At 34.4% G+C, this 16,626-nt stretch overlaps 2 protein-coding genes across 2 annotated transcripts; one reads left to right on the top strand and one right to left on the bottom strand.

The window, feature by feature from the left end:
• On the top strand, nt 128-3,959 carry LOC109715657 (double-stranded RNA-binding protein 8-like). Its single transcript, XM_020240773.1, has 4 exons — nt 128-499; nt 1,310-1,569; nt 2,301-2,514; nt 3,280-3,959. Exons 1-4 carry the CDS (start codon nt 406-408, stop codon nt 3,696-3,698), a joined length of 987 nt encoding a protein of 328 aa, XP_020096362.1. The 5' UTR covers nt 128-405; the 3' UTR covers nt 3,699-3,959.
• On the bottom strand, nt 4,733-10,282 carry LOC109715516 (aquaporin PIP2-4-like). Its single transcript, XM_020240565.1, has 4 exons — nt 9,877-10,282; nt 7,073-7,368; nt 5,302-5,442; nt 4,733-5,066 (listed from the first exon to the last, which is right to left on the bottom strand). Exons 1-4 carry the CDS (start codon nt 10,178-10,180, stop codon nt 4,950-4,952), a joined length of 858 nt encoding a protein of 285 aa, XP_020096154.1. The 5' UTR covers nt 10,181-10,282; the 3' UTR covers nt 4,733-4,949.

Consider the following 16,626-nt stretch of genomic DNA (forward strand, 5'->3'; position numbering starts at 1 on the left):
GTGAGAAACGTAGATATTATTATTATTATTATTATTATTTTGGCAGTGTAAAAATGTGTGACACGGTAGGGCTTATGTTGGGAGCGCACCCACTCCCCATTCCTCTCTCTCTCTCTCTCTCTCTCTCTCTCTCTCGATCGATCGATCGATCGAGCTCTCGAGCTCTACTTTAATGGCGATCGCCCCTCTTCCTCTTCCCCAAAACCCTAAACCCTGATAAACCGGAGTCGTCGAGCCCTCCTCCCCTTCCCTCTCACAAGTGCCCAAACCCCCCTTCTCCCACCCACAACCGCCCCCTCGTCGCACCCTCGGATCGCCCAAAAACCCTTAAACTCACCTCGCCAAAACCCTAACCCGAAGCTTAACCCTAGTACCCTACTCCAGAACCCTAGGTTCTACTCTCCGATGGCTCAAAACCCTAGCTTACCCCCGATTAACTCCGCACGGGGGCTCTCTGCGCAGATTCCCAATGGAACTCGGGCGGCGGCGCCATCGACCGGTTCGTTTCTTTCTTTTAATCTGTCCTCTTTTTTTTTTTTTTCCTTGTGGTAAGAGGTTTTTTGTCTTATTGAACTTGGATTTGTTTATTATTCGGCTAATTTTGTAGCTACATTTTTGCATTATTTTGTTTAACTTTTTCGTTTTTGGATAAAACTGTTTGCTTTGGTGATGTTGGTTGTAAAATGAATGCGATTGAGCTCTTCTATCATACAATTGTTTGGTGCTCAAATGGATTTCATTAAATAAAATTTTGAAACAAAGGAATCTATATAGAAAGGAGGAAAAGTTAGGTACTTTGTGGAATCATTCCATTAGCTTGAAGCAATCATCAACAAGAAGTTTGGAAAATCCCTCAAAAAGAAAATTAAGCAGCATAATGACTATATCAATTGCAACTTTGGCCAACGGCGTCTTGTTCCTGTTGATTCGATCGGCGGTATTTGTTTGATGCCCAACATAGTAGTATCTTGGGCACATTTTGACTAATATATTGTGCTATATTCAGTAAAGTTTGAAGCTTTTTGGGGTGAAATCATACATAGTTTATCTGAACTATAGCTTACTTTGAAATGAAATTAAAATTTTTTTATTTTAATATACCTAAAGTTGTATTAGGATGTTTTGCCAAGTAGCGAAATATTCTTTTTAGTTGCAAATTGTAAGTACCATTAACTTTAGTAGTTATGACGCCCATGTCAAAATGTTCTATAGTTCAGGCAACGCCCGATCATTTCTACCTGTTTCTTAACATTCCGTATTTGCAGGAGAAAAAAAAAATTGTAGTCATTTGTGTTTTGCTTGACCGCAGGGGTAGCTAATTGTTATGTGTTCAAAAGCCGGTTGCAAGAGTACGCGCAGAAAGCCACTCTTCCCACTCCCGAATATCAAACAATAAAAGAAGGCCCTTCACACGAGCCCGTGTTCAAGTCCACGGTGATCGTCAACAATGTCAGATACGATTCTCTACCTGGATTCTACAACCGTAAGGCGGCGGAACAGTCGGCTGCTGAGATTGCACTCAAGGAGATACATAAGTCCGGCCAGATGACTGAATGTATCCCTACAGTTGTAAGTTGCTCGCACCAAATTTCTCACTATTGAAAAATTTCCGAGCTGTCTATATATGTATATATCCCTGTAAAATCTGAAACTCCAATATCCACTCGTGGAGAAAACTTTCATGTCAATGAGTAACAGTAAGGATTCTGACATGGTGTCACTTTTCAAACGGTAGGCTAATGAAAGGACTTAAACTGTTAAATGGACATCCCTAACCTCAGCTGGACACAATTGTTAAAATCGAAAGGGTGTCAAAGTTCAAGGGCTAGCTTTGTCATCCTAATTTGAAAAAAGAGTTGATAGGTATTGAATCCCATCTATCTGCTTATCTTTCAGAATGCTTGCAGATTTTCCCTCAACTATCATCGGCATTTGAATCTGTGCTACTAATTTTTTGTGCTAATAGGTCTTTGACTTCTTAGGACTCTCAACTTTCTCGGAAAAGGAGGCTAAAAGTGCAAAATAAGTTCCTTGAGATATACATCAATTTGCACTTTGCTTTCCTCAATAGTCGAAACTTGCTTATAACCTTCTATTTTTTGAAACATTAGCACGTTATTGCAGAATTTTCAAATAACTTTGGGGTTATCCCGTGATCTGTATGTTCAATATTGAGGGGGGTGGGATTAAAGCATAAATCACAGTACTTCCAGGTGGAGATGGGGCAGGTTTCTGCATTTTTTTTCACCCTAAAAGAACTACTCTCTGATTTTCTAGCATCTTAATGTTTCAATATGCAGCATGCATCCGGCCTGTGCAAGAATATGCTCCAGGAGTATGCACAGAAAATGAATTATGCAATCCCATCTTACATATGCACCAAACAAGCCTCGGGGCCAACTCTGTTCACATGTACAGTTGAGATCGGTGGGATACAATATATAGGGGCTGCCGCAAAAACGAAAAAAGAAGCAGAAATAAAAGCTGCACGAACAGCTCTTCTAGCTATTCAGAGTAAGCTAACATTAATATCTTATTTCTTGAAATGATGTTTACAAATTTAGCTTTTGAATTGAATTCAGTAAGATCGAAGCATTTAGTGTTCAGCAAAAATTTGCTGGTCCTACAAAATTCAGTAGTTGTCTGTTTAATAGAAGATCAATATATACTAAGAAAGACTGAAAGAGTATGAAATCCGTGTATTATTGTTTTATCTCCTCATTTTTCTCAGCAACAAATAAGAAAAGAATAGTGAAAATGTCATCTGATAATCAATAATCCATGTTGGATATGCACTTTGTTACCTTTATAATACTCTTAACTCGGTTAACATTGTTTATATATTATTCACATGTTATGTTTGTTTAACATTCGCGCACTTGCAAATAATTTGAAATGCTCTTTCGTGGAAATTTTCATGAATGTTTCATGGATAGATATCTGAAGAAACAGCTGTACAGATAATTGGAGAGTCCAATATTTTCTTTACTTTTGAGCATGCTCTGATCTTTCCTTCTCTGCGAGAAATCATTGCCTGGATCTGGTCTTCCACGCCTGCCATGAATCATTTAGTTGATCCGTCTTCCGTTTTATCCCCACTTTGAACTTAGAATACTGCTTACCTAGAGAACTGCAGCCATTTCTAGATTGGCAAATTATTTTCTTTAAAAATGATCGGGGACCTCCAAAAAGTGGAGATGGTACGTTGGACGGATCACTAGCCGTTACATGGATGACGTGGCGGATCAGGTCCAGGCAATAATTTCTTTTCCTCCGCAGGTCAGTCTTCCAAGGGCGTTAATGGCGCCTCACAATACACCGTACTACCCGGCAAAAAGAAGGGCAAGGAGCCCGAGATAAAGGCTGAAGCCCCCCCGAAACAACTTAAACCCAAGAAGTCCAATTTCAAGAAAAAATGGAAGAAAAGGAGATTTCCTCGAAATAACGTGAAAACGGAGAAGGATGAACCTGGAACTGGTAAGATGGAAGATTCAGCAGCAGACGTTCTGCCCCCTAACGTTCCTGTATTACAATCTGAAGGCCAAAATCATCAATGTGCAGTTGAGACAGTCCCGGGCACAAATGGGTTCTTTCATGAAGCAGCGGCGGTGGGATCAAATTTTAATTATATTGGGCAAGATAATAATGGCGTCGATTGTTCGATTAGGGCTGATGATCTTAGAATGGAAAGTCAATGAGTTCAAGTGCGTGTTAGGATGATGAACATCGGACATTGGTTTCGGCGTAGCTTATAACTTATTGTATGTAAATTGTGAGCTCCTGCCTGATAATCTCCTCGATTACTATTCTATCATTTTCAAAGGAGAGTTATTTTGCAATTCAGATTGGTTATATAGGCCACTTATATCTCATAGCCCATTTTACATCTTAATATACTCATTTTGTTTTAATCATTTCCTCATGTGTGTTTCTGGGCTGTGGAGCCATCATTTATAGTATGAAATGCTGCTTATATTTATGCATCAAGAATTTGATTCTGATTGTTTGTTTGTTTGTTTGTTTTAAATCTTGGGGATGGAACTCGTGGCTTCAAGAAAATTGTTGGCATCAGTGGTTCTTTTGGCACTGAAGTTGCGAGATCGTTCGAATGTTTACTCACAATTGTATAGAGATTGATCCTTCGACGTCGGTGGAATGGGAGGGGCAAAGTCAGACTTCGCGAAACCTTTTTGCTCTCTCTTTCCGTTTGCAAACAGTCCCTTTGTGCGCGCGCGCGTATGTATGCATAAATAATAATCTAATAGAGCTCCGCATGAATGCAATGCTCTGATGTTTAAGTGTGCTGAACAACAAGACTCCTGGAGTCCTGGGGTTGCGCAAATGATGTGAGTTTACACCTCCATTTGAAAAAAAAAACATAATTTCCTGAAGCTTGCGCACTTTAGTATTAAGGCAAAAAATTAAAATGAGTGTTGTACCCCAAAAGACAAAACTACTACCACTACTACTGCACTGGAAGTGTATCAAGAGTACTTTCAATAAAAAAATTTTATTAATTTGTTTAAAATCTATGAAAGAAAATAAAAAAATAAAAGGGGGATGGCAAATACTTGAACAAATAAGCCGCAAAGTTTTTCTCAAAAAAAAAACTTTCAATGTAATGTCTCTTTTTTTTACTCTTTTTTTTTTTTTTCATAGATTTCTTTTCCACAGAAAAAAAAAAGAAAAAACAAACCACAAAGTCTGGACAATTGACAAAAACAGAGAGACATACATTAATGATATATCAGGTGGAAACATTAACATTTTAATTAAGTTGGAGAAACAACTGAGAGTAGAAGAAACACAAAAATAAGGCCAACAATATTGCAATAAGATTTTAAGCGGCCTTAGATTTATGCATAGATCGACAATTCGAACTCTCCATTAAAACTAAATTCTACTTTTTGTTTCCCTCCTCTCGTGGAAAAAGAAGAAAAAAAAAACACTCATGCATTGAAGCTCCGGAAGGAGCTCAAGGCCTTCACTGCCCCAGCCCTCAGCACATACTGGTGGTACGCCGCCGCGATCGCCGCCCCGATGAACGGCCCCGCCCAGAAGATCCACTGCAAAAAAAAAAAAAAAAAAAAAAAAAAAAATCAGATTATTTTTGTTGTTTTTTGGGTAATTTTAAATTACCTTGTGAATTTTACCGAGCCTTTTTTTATTTTTTTCCAGAAAGATTAAGTTATTAGAAAACGATTAGCTGCTCCGAATCTTTTTTTATTTTTTTCCAGAAAGATTAAGTTATTAGAAAACGATTAGCTGCTCCGAATATTTGTAAGTGAAAGACAAATATACCTGATCATCCCAGGCTTTGTCTTGGTTGTAGATCACGGCGGCGCCGAAGCTCCGCGCCGGGTTGATCCCGGTTCCGGTGATTGGAATAGTGGCCAGGTGGACCATGAACACGGCGAAGCCGATCGGAAGGGGAGCCAAAACCTAAATAGTCAATCTAATACTGTTAAATAGTGCGAAACAATCATTGTTCAAAAACTTAATAAATAATAAAAAAAAAATTCACAAAGCAATAAATGATGGGGACTCAAATTTGAAACGTTCACTTCTAACACCATAAAGAGAGTTGTTATTAAAAAAATATTATGGAAAGCAAAAAAGTTTGGACCTGACTGACGCATCCGAAATCTCAAATTCGAAATCTTAATTACTTCATACTTTTAACTAATTTTTTTTTTGAAATAAAATAAAGGGAATAGCTTTTTGAACCTACCACCACTTTGTTTCAATGCAAGGAAATGTCCTCACGGAAACCTCTACGCTGGCTACTAAAGGGAGTACCACCATAAATTGTACCAAAAAGTTTATTATTTGGTCCGTGATCCAGTAATTATTGGTTGGCGATATTAGTGGGAATCCATACGTCTCCCATGCACCCTGTCTCGGACAAAAATTTTATAGGCACCGTGCCCAAACAATTTGTTTGGGCATGGTACCCGGATGGGCGCCGCGTGTGCAGCGGCGCCCGTCCGCACCCTCAAAAAAAAAAAAAAATAAAATAACGGGCTCGGTTTTTAGGAAGAGAGAGAAAGAGAGGGGAAAGGGAGGGTGCGGATGGGCGCGGAGCCCATCTGGGCACCATGCCCAAACAAATTGTTTGGGCATCGTGCCTATAAAATTTTTGTCCCCCTGTCTCTATGAACTTCCTCTCCCACCAAAATTAATGTGATCCCACATGATGGATTTTTCTTCTTTTTAGGTAAAAGAGCGTACAAAACTTGTCCTTGAATCGATCATTTTGAAACGGCCTAGCCTAAGTGCAAAATTTAATTTTAATATTAATTTTTTAATTTTATTTTAATTTGAATCAATTAATAATATTTTAATTTTAAAATTTAAATACGTGGTTTATTTTTATAAATTTTTATATAGTATATTTTATTTATTCTTATAATTGTAATTTATTAAAATAAATAATTAGTTTAAATTTTGAGTGAAAGTTATCATTCACCTGCTCAAATCAAATAAATTAAAAAAATTAAAATTTTAAAAAGCTAAATAGTCAATTCAAAATAATCTATAATTTAGATAATTATTTTGGTGTGCTTTTGTTATTTTTTAAGTTTTGAAAACATCCTGATTTTCTAAAAAGAATTAATCGGAATGAGAAGTAGACGGACCATACTTAGTGCATTTAGCTAAAAACTTAGAGATAAATTTCAAATATCATTCATATGGTTTCACACTTTCTCACTTTAATATCCTTTGATTTAAAATATATCAAGTTATGTTGTGATTTTATTTTTATATTTTTGTTAATATTTTGTTAAATAATATACAAAAAAATTTCAGATATTCTATTTAGGCTTATCAAATATTCACTTTAATATTATTTAGTTTTAACTTTGTCACTGATTTAACAAAAAAAATTAACAAAATTGATAATAAAAAATAAAAATAAAATTACATAATACTAAATTGATACCCTTTGAACCACGGGATAACAAAATGAGAAAGTGTGAAACCATTGGCGTAGTATCTGAAGTGTTTTTAAAATTTAATAATAATAATAATAATAGGTACTCGAGATTTCAAGTTCGAGCAAGGAAGTTACCGGGACGTGGGAGTCGCGAGCGCTGCGCTTGGGGTCGGTGGCGGAGAAAACGGTATAGACGAGAACGAACGTTCCGATGATCTCGGCGGCGAGCCCCGTGCCCTTGGAGTAGCCGGCGGCGAGCTCGTTGGCGCCGCCGCCGTACCGGACGAAGAAGGCCTTCTGGAAGCCCTTCACCAGCCCCACGCCGCAGACAGCACCCAGGCACTGCGCGACCATGTACAGCAGCGCCCGCACCAGCGACACCTTCCGTGCCAGCAACAGCCCGAACGTCACCGCCGGGTTAATGTGACCACCTGCAGTTCGTATCGTCCGTAGGATCTGACGACTGATCAGTTACGTACATTTCTCACAACTTAAAAAATTAGGATAAACTTTTAAATATCACCCTCGCTCGCGCCGTTTGGTACTTTCTTATTTCAATACTGTGATTTAAAGTGTTTTTTCTTTTCTTTTTTTTTTTCGTCGGCTCCAACGTTAATATTTTATTTAATTATATATAAAAATTTTAGATATTTTATTTAAATTTATAGAATATTTATTTTAGTATCTTTTAGTTTTAACTTTCTCACTAATTTAACAAAAATAAATTAATAGATAAAATAATAAAAATAAAAAAAATAAAAAATTATATAGTACTAAATTAATACGTCTTAAATCACATGATACTAAAATAAAAAAAAATACGAAACCACGTGAGTGGTATCTTAAGTTTTTTCTAAAAATTAACTAATTTTGTTTAATGTATAAAAAGTCAAATTAATTTTTCTATTTTGTACATTCAAATCATTCCGGATTTAGTCAATGAATGTATATATATATATATATATATATAATATATATATAATCCTGAACCAATCATTCAGTAGTGCCTGTGAAAGGCTGTTAGAAACTTGATTGATAAATAAGTTGGTCCAAAAAAAAAAATTACAAAAAATGAACAAAATTGGATAATTAAAGAGGTTTATTTTCTCCTTCCACTCTTTTTTTATTCTCTATATAAGTTGCTTTTTATTCTTTTTTACTGAGTTCCAGTACAATTGGAATATTTGTCCTGTTGACACAGCGGTGCATGTCAGACACGTGGAGCCCATTTGTCAATTTTTTTTCTTTTTTACAAAAAAAAAAAATTATAGGCAATACTTGCTTACTTGTTGATAAAAAAAGCTGAATAAAAATTTTGATTTGAAAGAGCACTTCAGAAACATAAAAGTAAAAAAAAAAAAAAAAGGATAAAAAAGGGTTCCTGATTAACCGAAACTGGTGCTTTGGTGCTAACATGAGTTAAAAATTTTTTCTTAATAATTGAGAATAATTTTTTTCTCTTTTCTTTTCATTTTCTTTCGATTTTTTTTTAATTTTTTATATCTCTTTTTTTTTTTTGGTAAATTGCCAAATTGCTACTTACCTGGCCCACGCTATCAATCACAAAGTTAAGCGCACGTTAGCAAAGCCACTATAATGTACTAGCGCTCTGTGAACGACCAGTAAAAGTCAATTTACTTTTTCCACACTCCCATTATTTCTTTTTTTATTTTATCATATTAATTTTTTTATTTTTATTAAAAAGTATTTATATTTTTGCAAATCTTAGAAACTGGGTGCAAGATCTATATTTTTCTTTCGGGGTGTACAAGCAAAACTTCTCCATTTTTTGAAGGCTATTTGGCCCTCAAATTATGAGCTACATAACACTTTGATCCTCAAATTTTATTTTGTTGTAAAATTTTTGTATCAACTTTTTATATTATTGTAAATTATAATTTCTCTGGCTAAATAATTATGTGTTGCTGATTTGATAGTGATATATTATTTTACCATACTTGATTATAATTTAATTAATTAAATTATACCGTAAAATTTACCGAGATAATTTGAACAAAAAAATTATAATAAATAAAACTTCTACCATAAAGCGTCACATGTCTGATATTTTAAGGACTAACAGTGCAATTTAGCTTCTTTTTTTTCTCTTATTTCTTTCGTTTTTAACCCAGTAGTACTGAAAAATCAATTTTATTTAGCACCTTTAATTAAATTGAGGTTTATCTTAGCATTCCATTGTTCGTAATTTTAATATTTACCTTGGAGAATATCCTCCGCTATCCTTTGGGGTATAGTAATTAGTATTTTTATCCCAAGTAACATTGAGTAAAAAAATATTATTTATGAATTAATTGCATATTTCTTTTTTTTTTTGGCAAGGTATGATAAAATTTCTGTAATTAGATTTTTATTCCAACTAATTTCCACTTTGTTTAACCAAATTCAGCTGCGGTAATATAAAGATCTAGCATAATTTTTATTACAAATAGAGTATGTTATTTAGCAATAATTTATGTATTATCAAAAAAAAATTGTGGCCACAGTATACAAAATTTGCTTTTTAATTCATTACAAATTTATACACCCATAATTTTTCAAAATAATATATTTATTGACAAAATAGTTTATTTTACCATGGAAAAAAACAACTAACGTGCACCGCATTAAAACGTTAGGCGCACGTTAGTTTTCTACTGCTCGGAAAGCTAACGTGCACTACAACGTACCATAAGGTCTCGTTACGTAGTATGTGGTGAGAGAGAGAGAGAGAGAGAGAGGGGGAGAGAAACAGGGGCGCAACCTAGCCTTCCATCGCTCACGATGCTAACGTGTGCATTAGCTTCTCCTAAACTCTGGAAACATCTAGAAGGATCCAGAGGGATCGGGAGAGATCGGGGGAGATCGAGCTCGAGAGCGCTCCAAATCGAAGCCCTAGCTACAAAGCCCTAATTAGTCGACGCCAGGATCAGCGTACGTACCCGAGATCCCGGCCGTGCAGTAGACGAGGATGAAGATCATCCCCCCGAAGGCCCAGGCGATCCCGAGGATCCCGACCCCGGCGCACGCGGCGGCGGGGCTCAGGTTGGGATCGGACTGGTGCTTGTAGCCGATGACGGTGGCGACGGTGACGTAGAGAAAGAGGAGCGTGGCGACGAACTCGGCGATCGCCGCGCGGTACAGCGACCACCGCCCCAGCTCCGCCGCGTCCACCAGCGCCGCCGGGGGCGGGTCCGCGTAGTCCTTCGCCGCGAACTCGCCCCCCTCCCCAGCGTCCTTCGCCATGGCCGATCGCCTCGGTTAGGGTCAGGGTTAGGGTTAGGGTTTCGGGGGAGACGAGTACGAATCGCGGAGGGAGGAGGAGCGGAGGAGGAGGAGGATTTGGGAGAGGTGAGGATGGGGGCGAAATGGAAGCTGTATTTATACAGGAGGGAGAGAGTGAGTGGGGGGTGTGGGTGAGGGGTAGGAAGGTAATTTCGATTCTATGTAGCGAAAATAATTTTATTTATTTATTTTTACTTTTATCTTTTTTAGGTGAAATTTGGTAATTATAAATATTTTTTTTAAAAAAAACTTCAAATACCATTCACGTAGTTTCACACTTTTTTACTTTAGTATCATGTAATTTAAAATATATTAATTTAGTGTCCTATAATTTTCATTTTTATCTTTTTATTATCGATTTTCCTAATTTTTTTCGTTAAATCAGTGACAAAATTAAAACTAAAGAGGTATTAAAGTAAATATTCGATAAACGTAGGTGGAGTATCTGAAGCTTTTTATGTATATAATTTAACGAAATAGTAACGAAGAAACTGACGAAAAGATAAAAATAAAATCACAGAACACTAACATAATACACTTTAAACCATAGGGTACTAAAGTGAAAAAATGCAAAACTAGAGTAGTGGTATCTAAAGTGTATCCCTTTTTTTAAATTCATGGAGCATTATTTAAAAAAATATATATTTATAAAAAGAAATTTGAAAATGCAAAGCTCAAGCTTTTGCTAATTATAATTTGGAGACTCAAAAATTTTAATTATACTTTTGGCGATAACAAAAAATTTAGACTTTTTTGCTTGGCAAATGAACGTTAAGCTATCATTTTCGTTGTGTAATGTACAGTTTTCATTTTTCTTCGCGAACACGACATTCTTAATTAAATGCATGTTGAAAAAAAATAAAATCGGAACGTAACTATCATGTTGTGGAATATTGAGCACATAAATTATTTTTACTGGCATAATTAAATAGAAGCACAGAATAAAATTGCTCTTAGTAACTTATTTGGGTTGTTTAGAACAACTACGCATGAGATCTAAATATACCAGTAATTAAAATGCAACACATATTCTGATTTTATTTTTTTTCAACATGCATNTACGCATGAGATCTAAATATACCAGTAATTAAAATGCAACACATATTCTGATTTTTAATCTAGCATAGTATTGTATTAAAACTAGTTATATATGTTGAATAAATACAAAATGAAAGTAACAAAATATATATATATATATATATATTAATATGTACTTCTCCGTCCTGATGATGTGTCACAATTTTTTGTTCATATGTCAACATGCACATTAGTGTCAAATTAAACTTTAATGCAAACAAATAAAGTTAATTGCTGAAGCTTTTTTTTTTTCGACCTTTTAGACCTTTCTAAGTAAAGGTTTAAATCGATATTTTCATTTTAATTTACTACTATACGTAATGAAGATATACGAAGTGAACTTTCTATGCACAAATAATACTTATGTAAAAAGCTCTACTGAACCAAAATTACATGCTAGACCTGGTCCACCAAATAATTTCTACTAATTATCATGTTTTAAACTGGTGGGATATTGTGCCCCGTGACATTTTATGTGCCATATATATGCATTAATGAATATAGAGGGGTTGTTTCGTTAGGTCATTTAATAATTGCAACTTATAAGTTTTTTTTATGTGCCAGATATTAATGAGTAAATAATAACTAGCGTGACCAATAAAAAAAGAAAAAGAAAAAGAAAAAAAAAAAACATGGGAAGTCATATGCACCAAGAACTATGTAGTGGGTTAAACGTGCATGTTAAATTTTATTTTTTCTAGTATACACATGCGCGGTAAAAAGTTTATAAAAAGATTTTCTTTTTTTTTTTTGAATTTATCAAATTTACCATGCTAATTTTGATGAACAGTATTAGTTTTGCAATTTAAGGAATCACAATTTAGTATCTTTATGATAAAGAATATAAGGTGTGTACTAATTATATAATTTACAGAAAAAATAAACGGTTAAAACTTTGTTACATTTTTTTTAAAATAAAATAGATATATATATATATATATATATTATTTTCGCACGTGTTCGTACATCCAAGAGTAGTAAATTCTCCACGTGGACGTTCACCGAAAGCAATTTGTACCCAATCTACTGGATCACAAGCTCAGAGACCACAACCATTTTGTGGGGCCCTTACGTGGACACGTGGCATCTTCTGTTTGGCTTTTGCTGCACTTCTCCTTCCATTTATTTTTATTCTTTTAAGGAAAAAAATTGAAGGCGAGAAATTATTGGTTGCATCTGGTGTACCGGTATGGCATTATTCGATTCATAAAAAACGAGCATTCAAAATTTATAGTAATTTTTACATAAGAGTGGTGTATGGAATTCACTGATGCACAAGGAGTAAGCAATAATTGATAAGGGCGTGCACGTGTCATCTCCTGTTTGGTACTTGCTTTTTTTAAAAAAAAAAAAATTTCCCTCCATTTTTATTTAATTAGTGTTCCTCGTTTTATTCTTCTTCGGTGACGAAGATACAGGAGCCGAAGATAACGACGAGTGGGAATCTGCTGGATGAGCGCCACGTGGCGAACGATTACCGACTGAGGCGGCCACCCAATGGAGTGGCGCCACGTGGGCACACCGAGTGGCTGGAGCGCCCGTGGCGGTGGTGGGGGCGGTGCGGTGCGGTGGGGCCCACGACGACTGGGCTGAGGTGGCCTCGTGATTCGTGAGGGCTCCGGAAAGGGCTCCGGATGTGGGGCCCACAATGACTTGGGGAAGAGAGGGTGCGGGGGGGGCCTCGTGATTCGTGAGGGAGCGGGAAATGTTACGGGGTATGGGGCCCGCTTGTGGAGTATCTGCGGCCACGTCAGCAGTTCGCCCTCGTACGGGCGAAGTCGAGTCGTCCCACTCTTTAGCTTGACTACTTGGGTTAGCTGTTTTTTAATTTTTTTTTTCCCCTTATAATTTTAGTAAAAATTAATATTATAGTATATTATGAAATTTATATAATCCAAAGCTTTTTTTTTAATCTAATTATATAATTTCTAAAAATTATAATTTTATTATTCTTAATTACTAGTTCAATAATATAGGTGGTGTGATATCTACGACAATTTTAAGTTTCATTTATTTTGTAGTTAAATTTTGAGTTTGAATTTTTAACCTTACAAGTGTGTCAATTTTGATATTTCTATAATTTTTTACGAGATGTCTCTATTATTAGTTAATGTTTTCAAAGGACGGTGCACAAGGATAAGTGAACCGTCCAAATCCCTCCTATACGACTTAGGATATTAAAATTGTATGCGCCTAAATAAGGATTAATTATAATCTCTTCATTAATTATTGCATTCGCAACTACTAACTACTAATGAAAAGAACCAAATAAAGACCTTGTTTGGTATTATTATTTTTTCAAATAAAAGTTTTATATAAAATTGTATAGGAAGGAATAGTTGCGATCTTTATATTTCAGGTATTTATTTGGCAACAAAAAGTTAAAAAGCTAAACATAACTTTTTTCTTTCAATTTTTTTTTTTTAAATAAGTTACCATTAATCACATGGCCAAAATAAAGTACAAGCTAATCAACAATGATAACAAGAAAAATATATCTTGAGTGGTGCGTTTTTAAAATTATATAGTTAGAATGTAAATAATAAAAAAATGCCAACGATATCAAACGAGGAACGCATGTTTACGAATTTGAAACAGCAAATGTGAAGTATGAGTGAATTTGCTAAGATAAACTGATAAATAAAATATTTTCAAAATTTTCCACCAAATTTGTACACCATGAGTGTTGTTATGTAGAGGAGTAACTAGCTAGATTGCAATTTTTCCATCATGACCTTATAGTGTATATATATAATAACCCCTAGAACTAAAGAAATTTAGATGGTAATTAATTTGCTAAATTGCATATTTAGACTCCAATATTCCAATAATAGGAACAAACCCCTTAATTTCATAGAAACTTTTAGTTCAATATTACAATCACCTTTCATAGAAACTTCTAGTTCTATATTTTATTCCCATATATATTTGTGTGGTTAAGACATGCTTTGAGATTGACTTGACTAGACTAATGCCTATCCACTAGGGTTGCACTATTTCTAGTCCTTCTTTGGAAATAATTAGCATGTCCACAAAGTCTAGCTTTTCTATAGTAAATATTAAAGTTGCCTAATATTAATTACACAAAAATTTTCAAATAAATATCATTATTTAGAATAGTTGGTTCGTGCTCTACATTTTAAGTGCCCCAAATATATCATACAATTTAGAGGATCTTTACTTCGAAAGTCACATGAAGTGCTATCTATTGACTCATATTTCTCGTCCTATAGAACTTGTTCTGCTAAATAAATATTTATTCCGTACCAATCTATATGCTAAAACAAACAAGGGTCCTTAGCTAGATGATTAAGTCATTAATTGGACAAATTAATGTTCTTATTGATCAAAAACAAACAAAAAAAAGGAAAAAAAACACAACCAAACTAGTGTAACATGAAAGCTATGAGCTCATGATTGAGAGTGACTAGCAAAGTGATGCCAACCATTCGTTCGAGTACTAAAATTGTCCTAATTCCTAACACTATGACATTGACATAGCTTTTCAATTAGTTGGTTAAAGCAATGCATATATAGTAAAGAGGTATTTCCAAGTTATATGGCAAAAAAAATGTATACATTTTATCTACACTATTGCACTATAGATTTTTTGATTCGACTACCAATCTCTTAAAATTTCGACTTTAATATCCAACCTTCCACTTTGTTAGATTTAGGTATATAAATTGACGGCTCTTTGGATATAAAATGTAAGATAATTGTTTACTTTGATGACTTATAGTCACTTAAATTGCATAAAATATACTAACTAAATACGTAAAGATAAACTATACATTCAAAATAAACTAAAGAATAATATATATAGTAAATTTAAAAGTTTTAAAGTTAAGTAGTATGATCCAAAAGGGTAATATTGAGATAAGTTTTATACATTTTTACCAAACAAACAAAAAAAAAAAGGAAAGTAAGAGAATGCCCTAACATAGAAGAATTTGTTTCTAGACTCTTCTAGAAAAAGCTAGAAAGGAATTTGGCAACATGCCGAAAATGGCCGACATCGCATCGAATCGCATGATCCAACGAAGTTTAAGCTCTACGAAAAGCTCAAACTATATATAGGTTATGATGAAGAGTTGTTTCTTTGATGTAACAACATCTTCACTTTTTAAGTGTGCGGTTTCTGTTGCTCGATGTATAAAACATTCTTAAATTATATTGCTCGATGTATAAAACATTCTTACATATAATTTGGTAGATTATAGAAAAGGTAACGTTAGCCTCTTCTAATAGAATTTGTCGATTGAGCGAACTCTATAGAAAATTTGTGTATGCGTTGTATATATATGATATTGTACCAAGAGTTGTTTCTTTGTACGAAAAGCTCAAACTATATATACGTTATGATGAAGAGTTGTTTCTTTGATGTAACAACATCTTCACTTTTTAAGTGTGCGGTTTCTATTGCTCAATGTATAAAACATTCTTACATACTTATAATTTGGTAGATTATAGAAAAGGTAACGTTAGCCTCTTCTAATAGAATTTGTCGATTGAGCGAACTCTATAGAAAATTTGTGTATGCGTTCCATATATATGAAGCTTAATGAAGCTTAATTCGCATTACTTAAGTTCGAAATAAAATGGTTCAAATTCACATAACTTCCTCTATTGTTTTCTCTCTCTCTCCCTCTCCCCTCCTTTCTCCCTCAATCTCAAAATTTTATGCTAATTTTTGAGAATTTGTGTTATTATTATATTTTGTTACCATGCATTTTTTATTTTTTTTAATGTACTTATCTTAATTGTGCTATTTTTTCTAAATCTTAAGTGCTATTTCTTTTAAGAAAATATTTTGTGCTAATATTTCAAAACTTAATTGTTTGCATTTTTTTTTTGCTTTTTATTAAAATTTATCTTTGAGTGCCAAATTTTACAAAAGATAACTTTCTGCTATATATATATTTTTTCTAGTGTCTGAGTTACATTAAATCAAAGAATTAAAGTGTTGGAACTTAATTCTAATGAAGGCACTTGTATCATTCCAATCAAAATATAAAAGTAAAATTTGAGAGAAAGTGCATCTATACTGAACATAAATTCACTACAATAGAATTAGGTTATAAAAATATATTTTTGAGACATTTTTGTGTAAGTGTCTTATTTATGCTAAATTTTTTAAAAAAATCTACTAAGGTCTAAATATAAAGCCGAATTCAATCAAAATCAAAAAGTTTCTCAACTCAACAAAAAAAAAAGAAAAATTGATAACCATCTCCCATTCTCCTTCTCCGCCGTCGTCGTCGACGCGGTAGTTCCGACTGCTGGAGTTCGGCTGCAAGGATCTCGTAGGGATCGTAGAGGGCTACGAT

This window comes from Ananas comosus, linkage group 9 (genome assembly GCF_001540865.1).
Source record: "Ananas comosus cultivar F153 linkage group 9, ASM154086v1, whole genome shotgun sequence".
Taxonomy (NCBI): Eukaryota; Viridiplantae; Streptophyta; class Magnoliopsida; order Poales; family Bromeliaceae; genus Ananas; species Ananas comosus.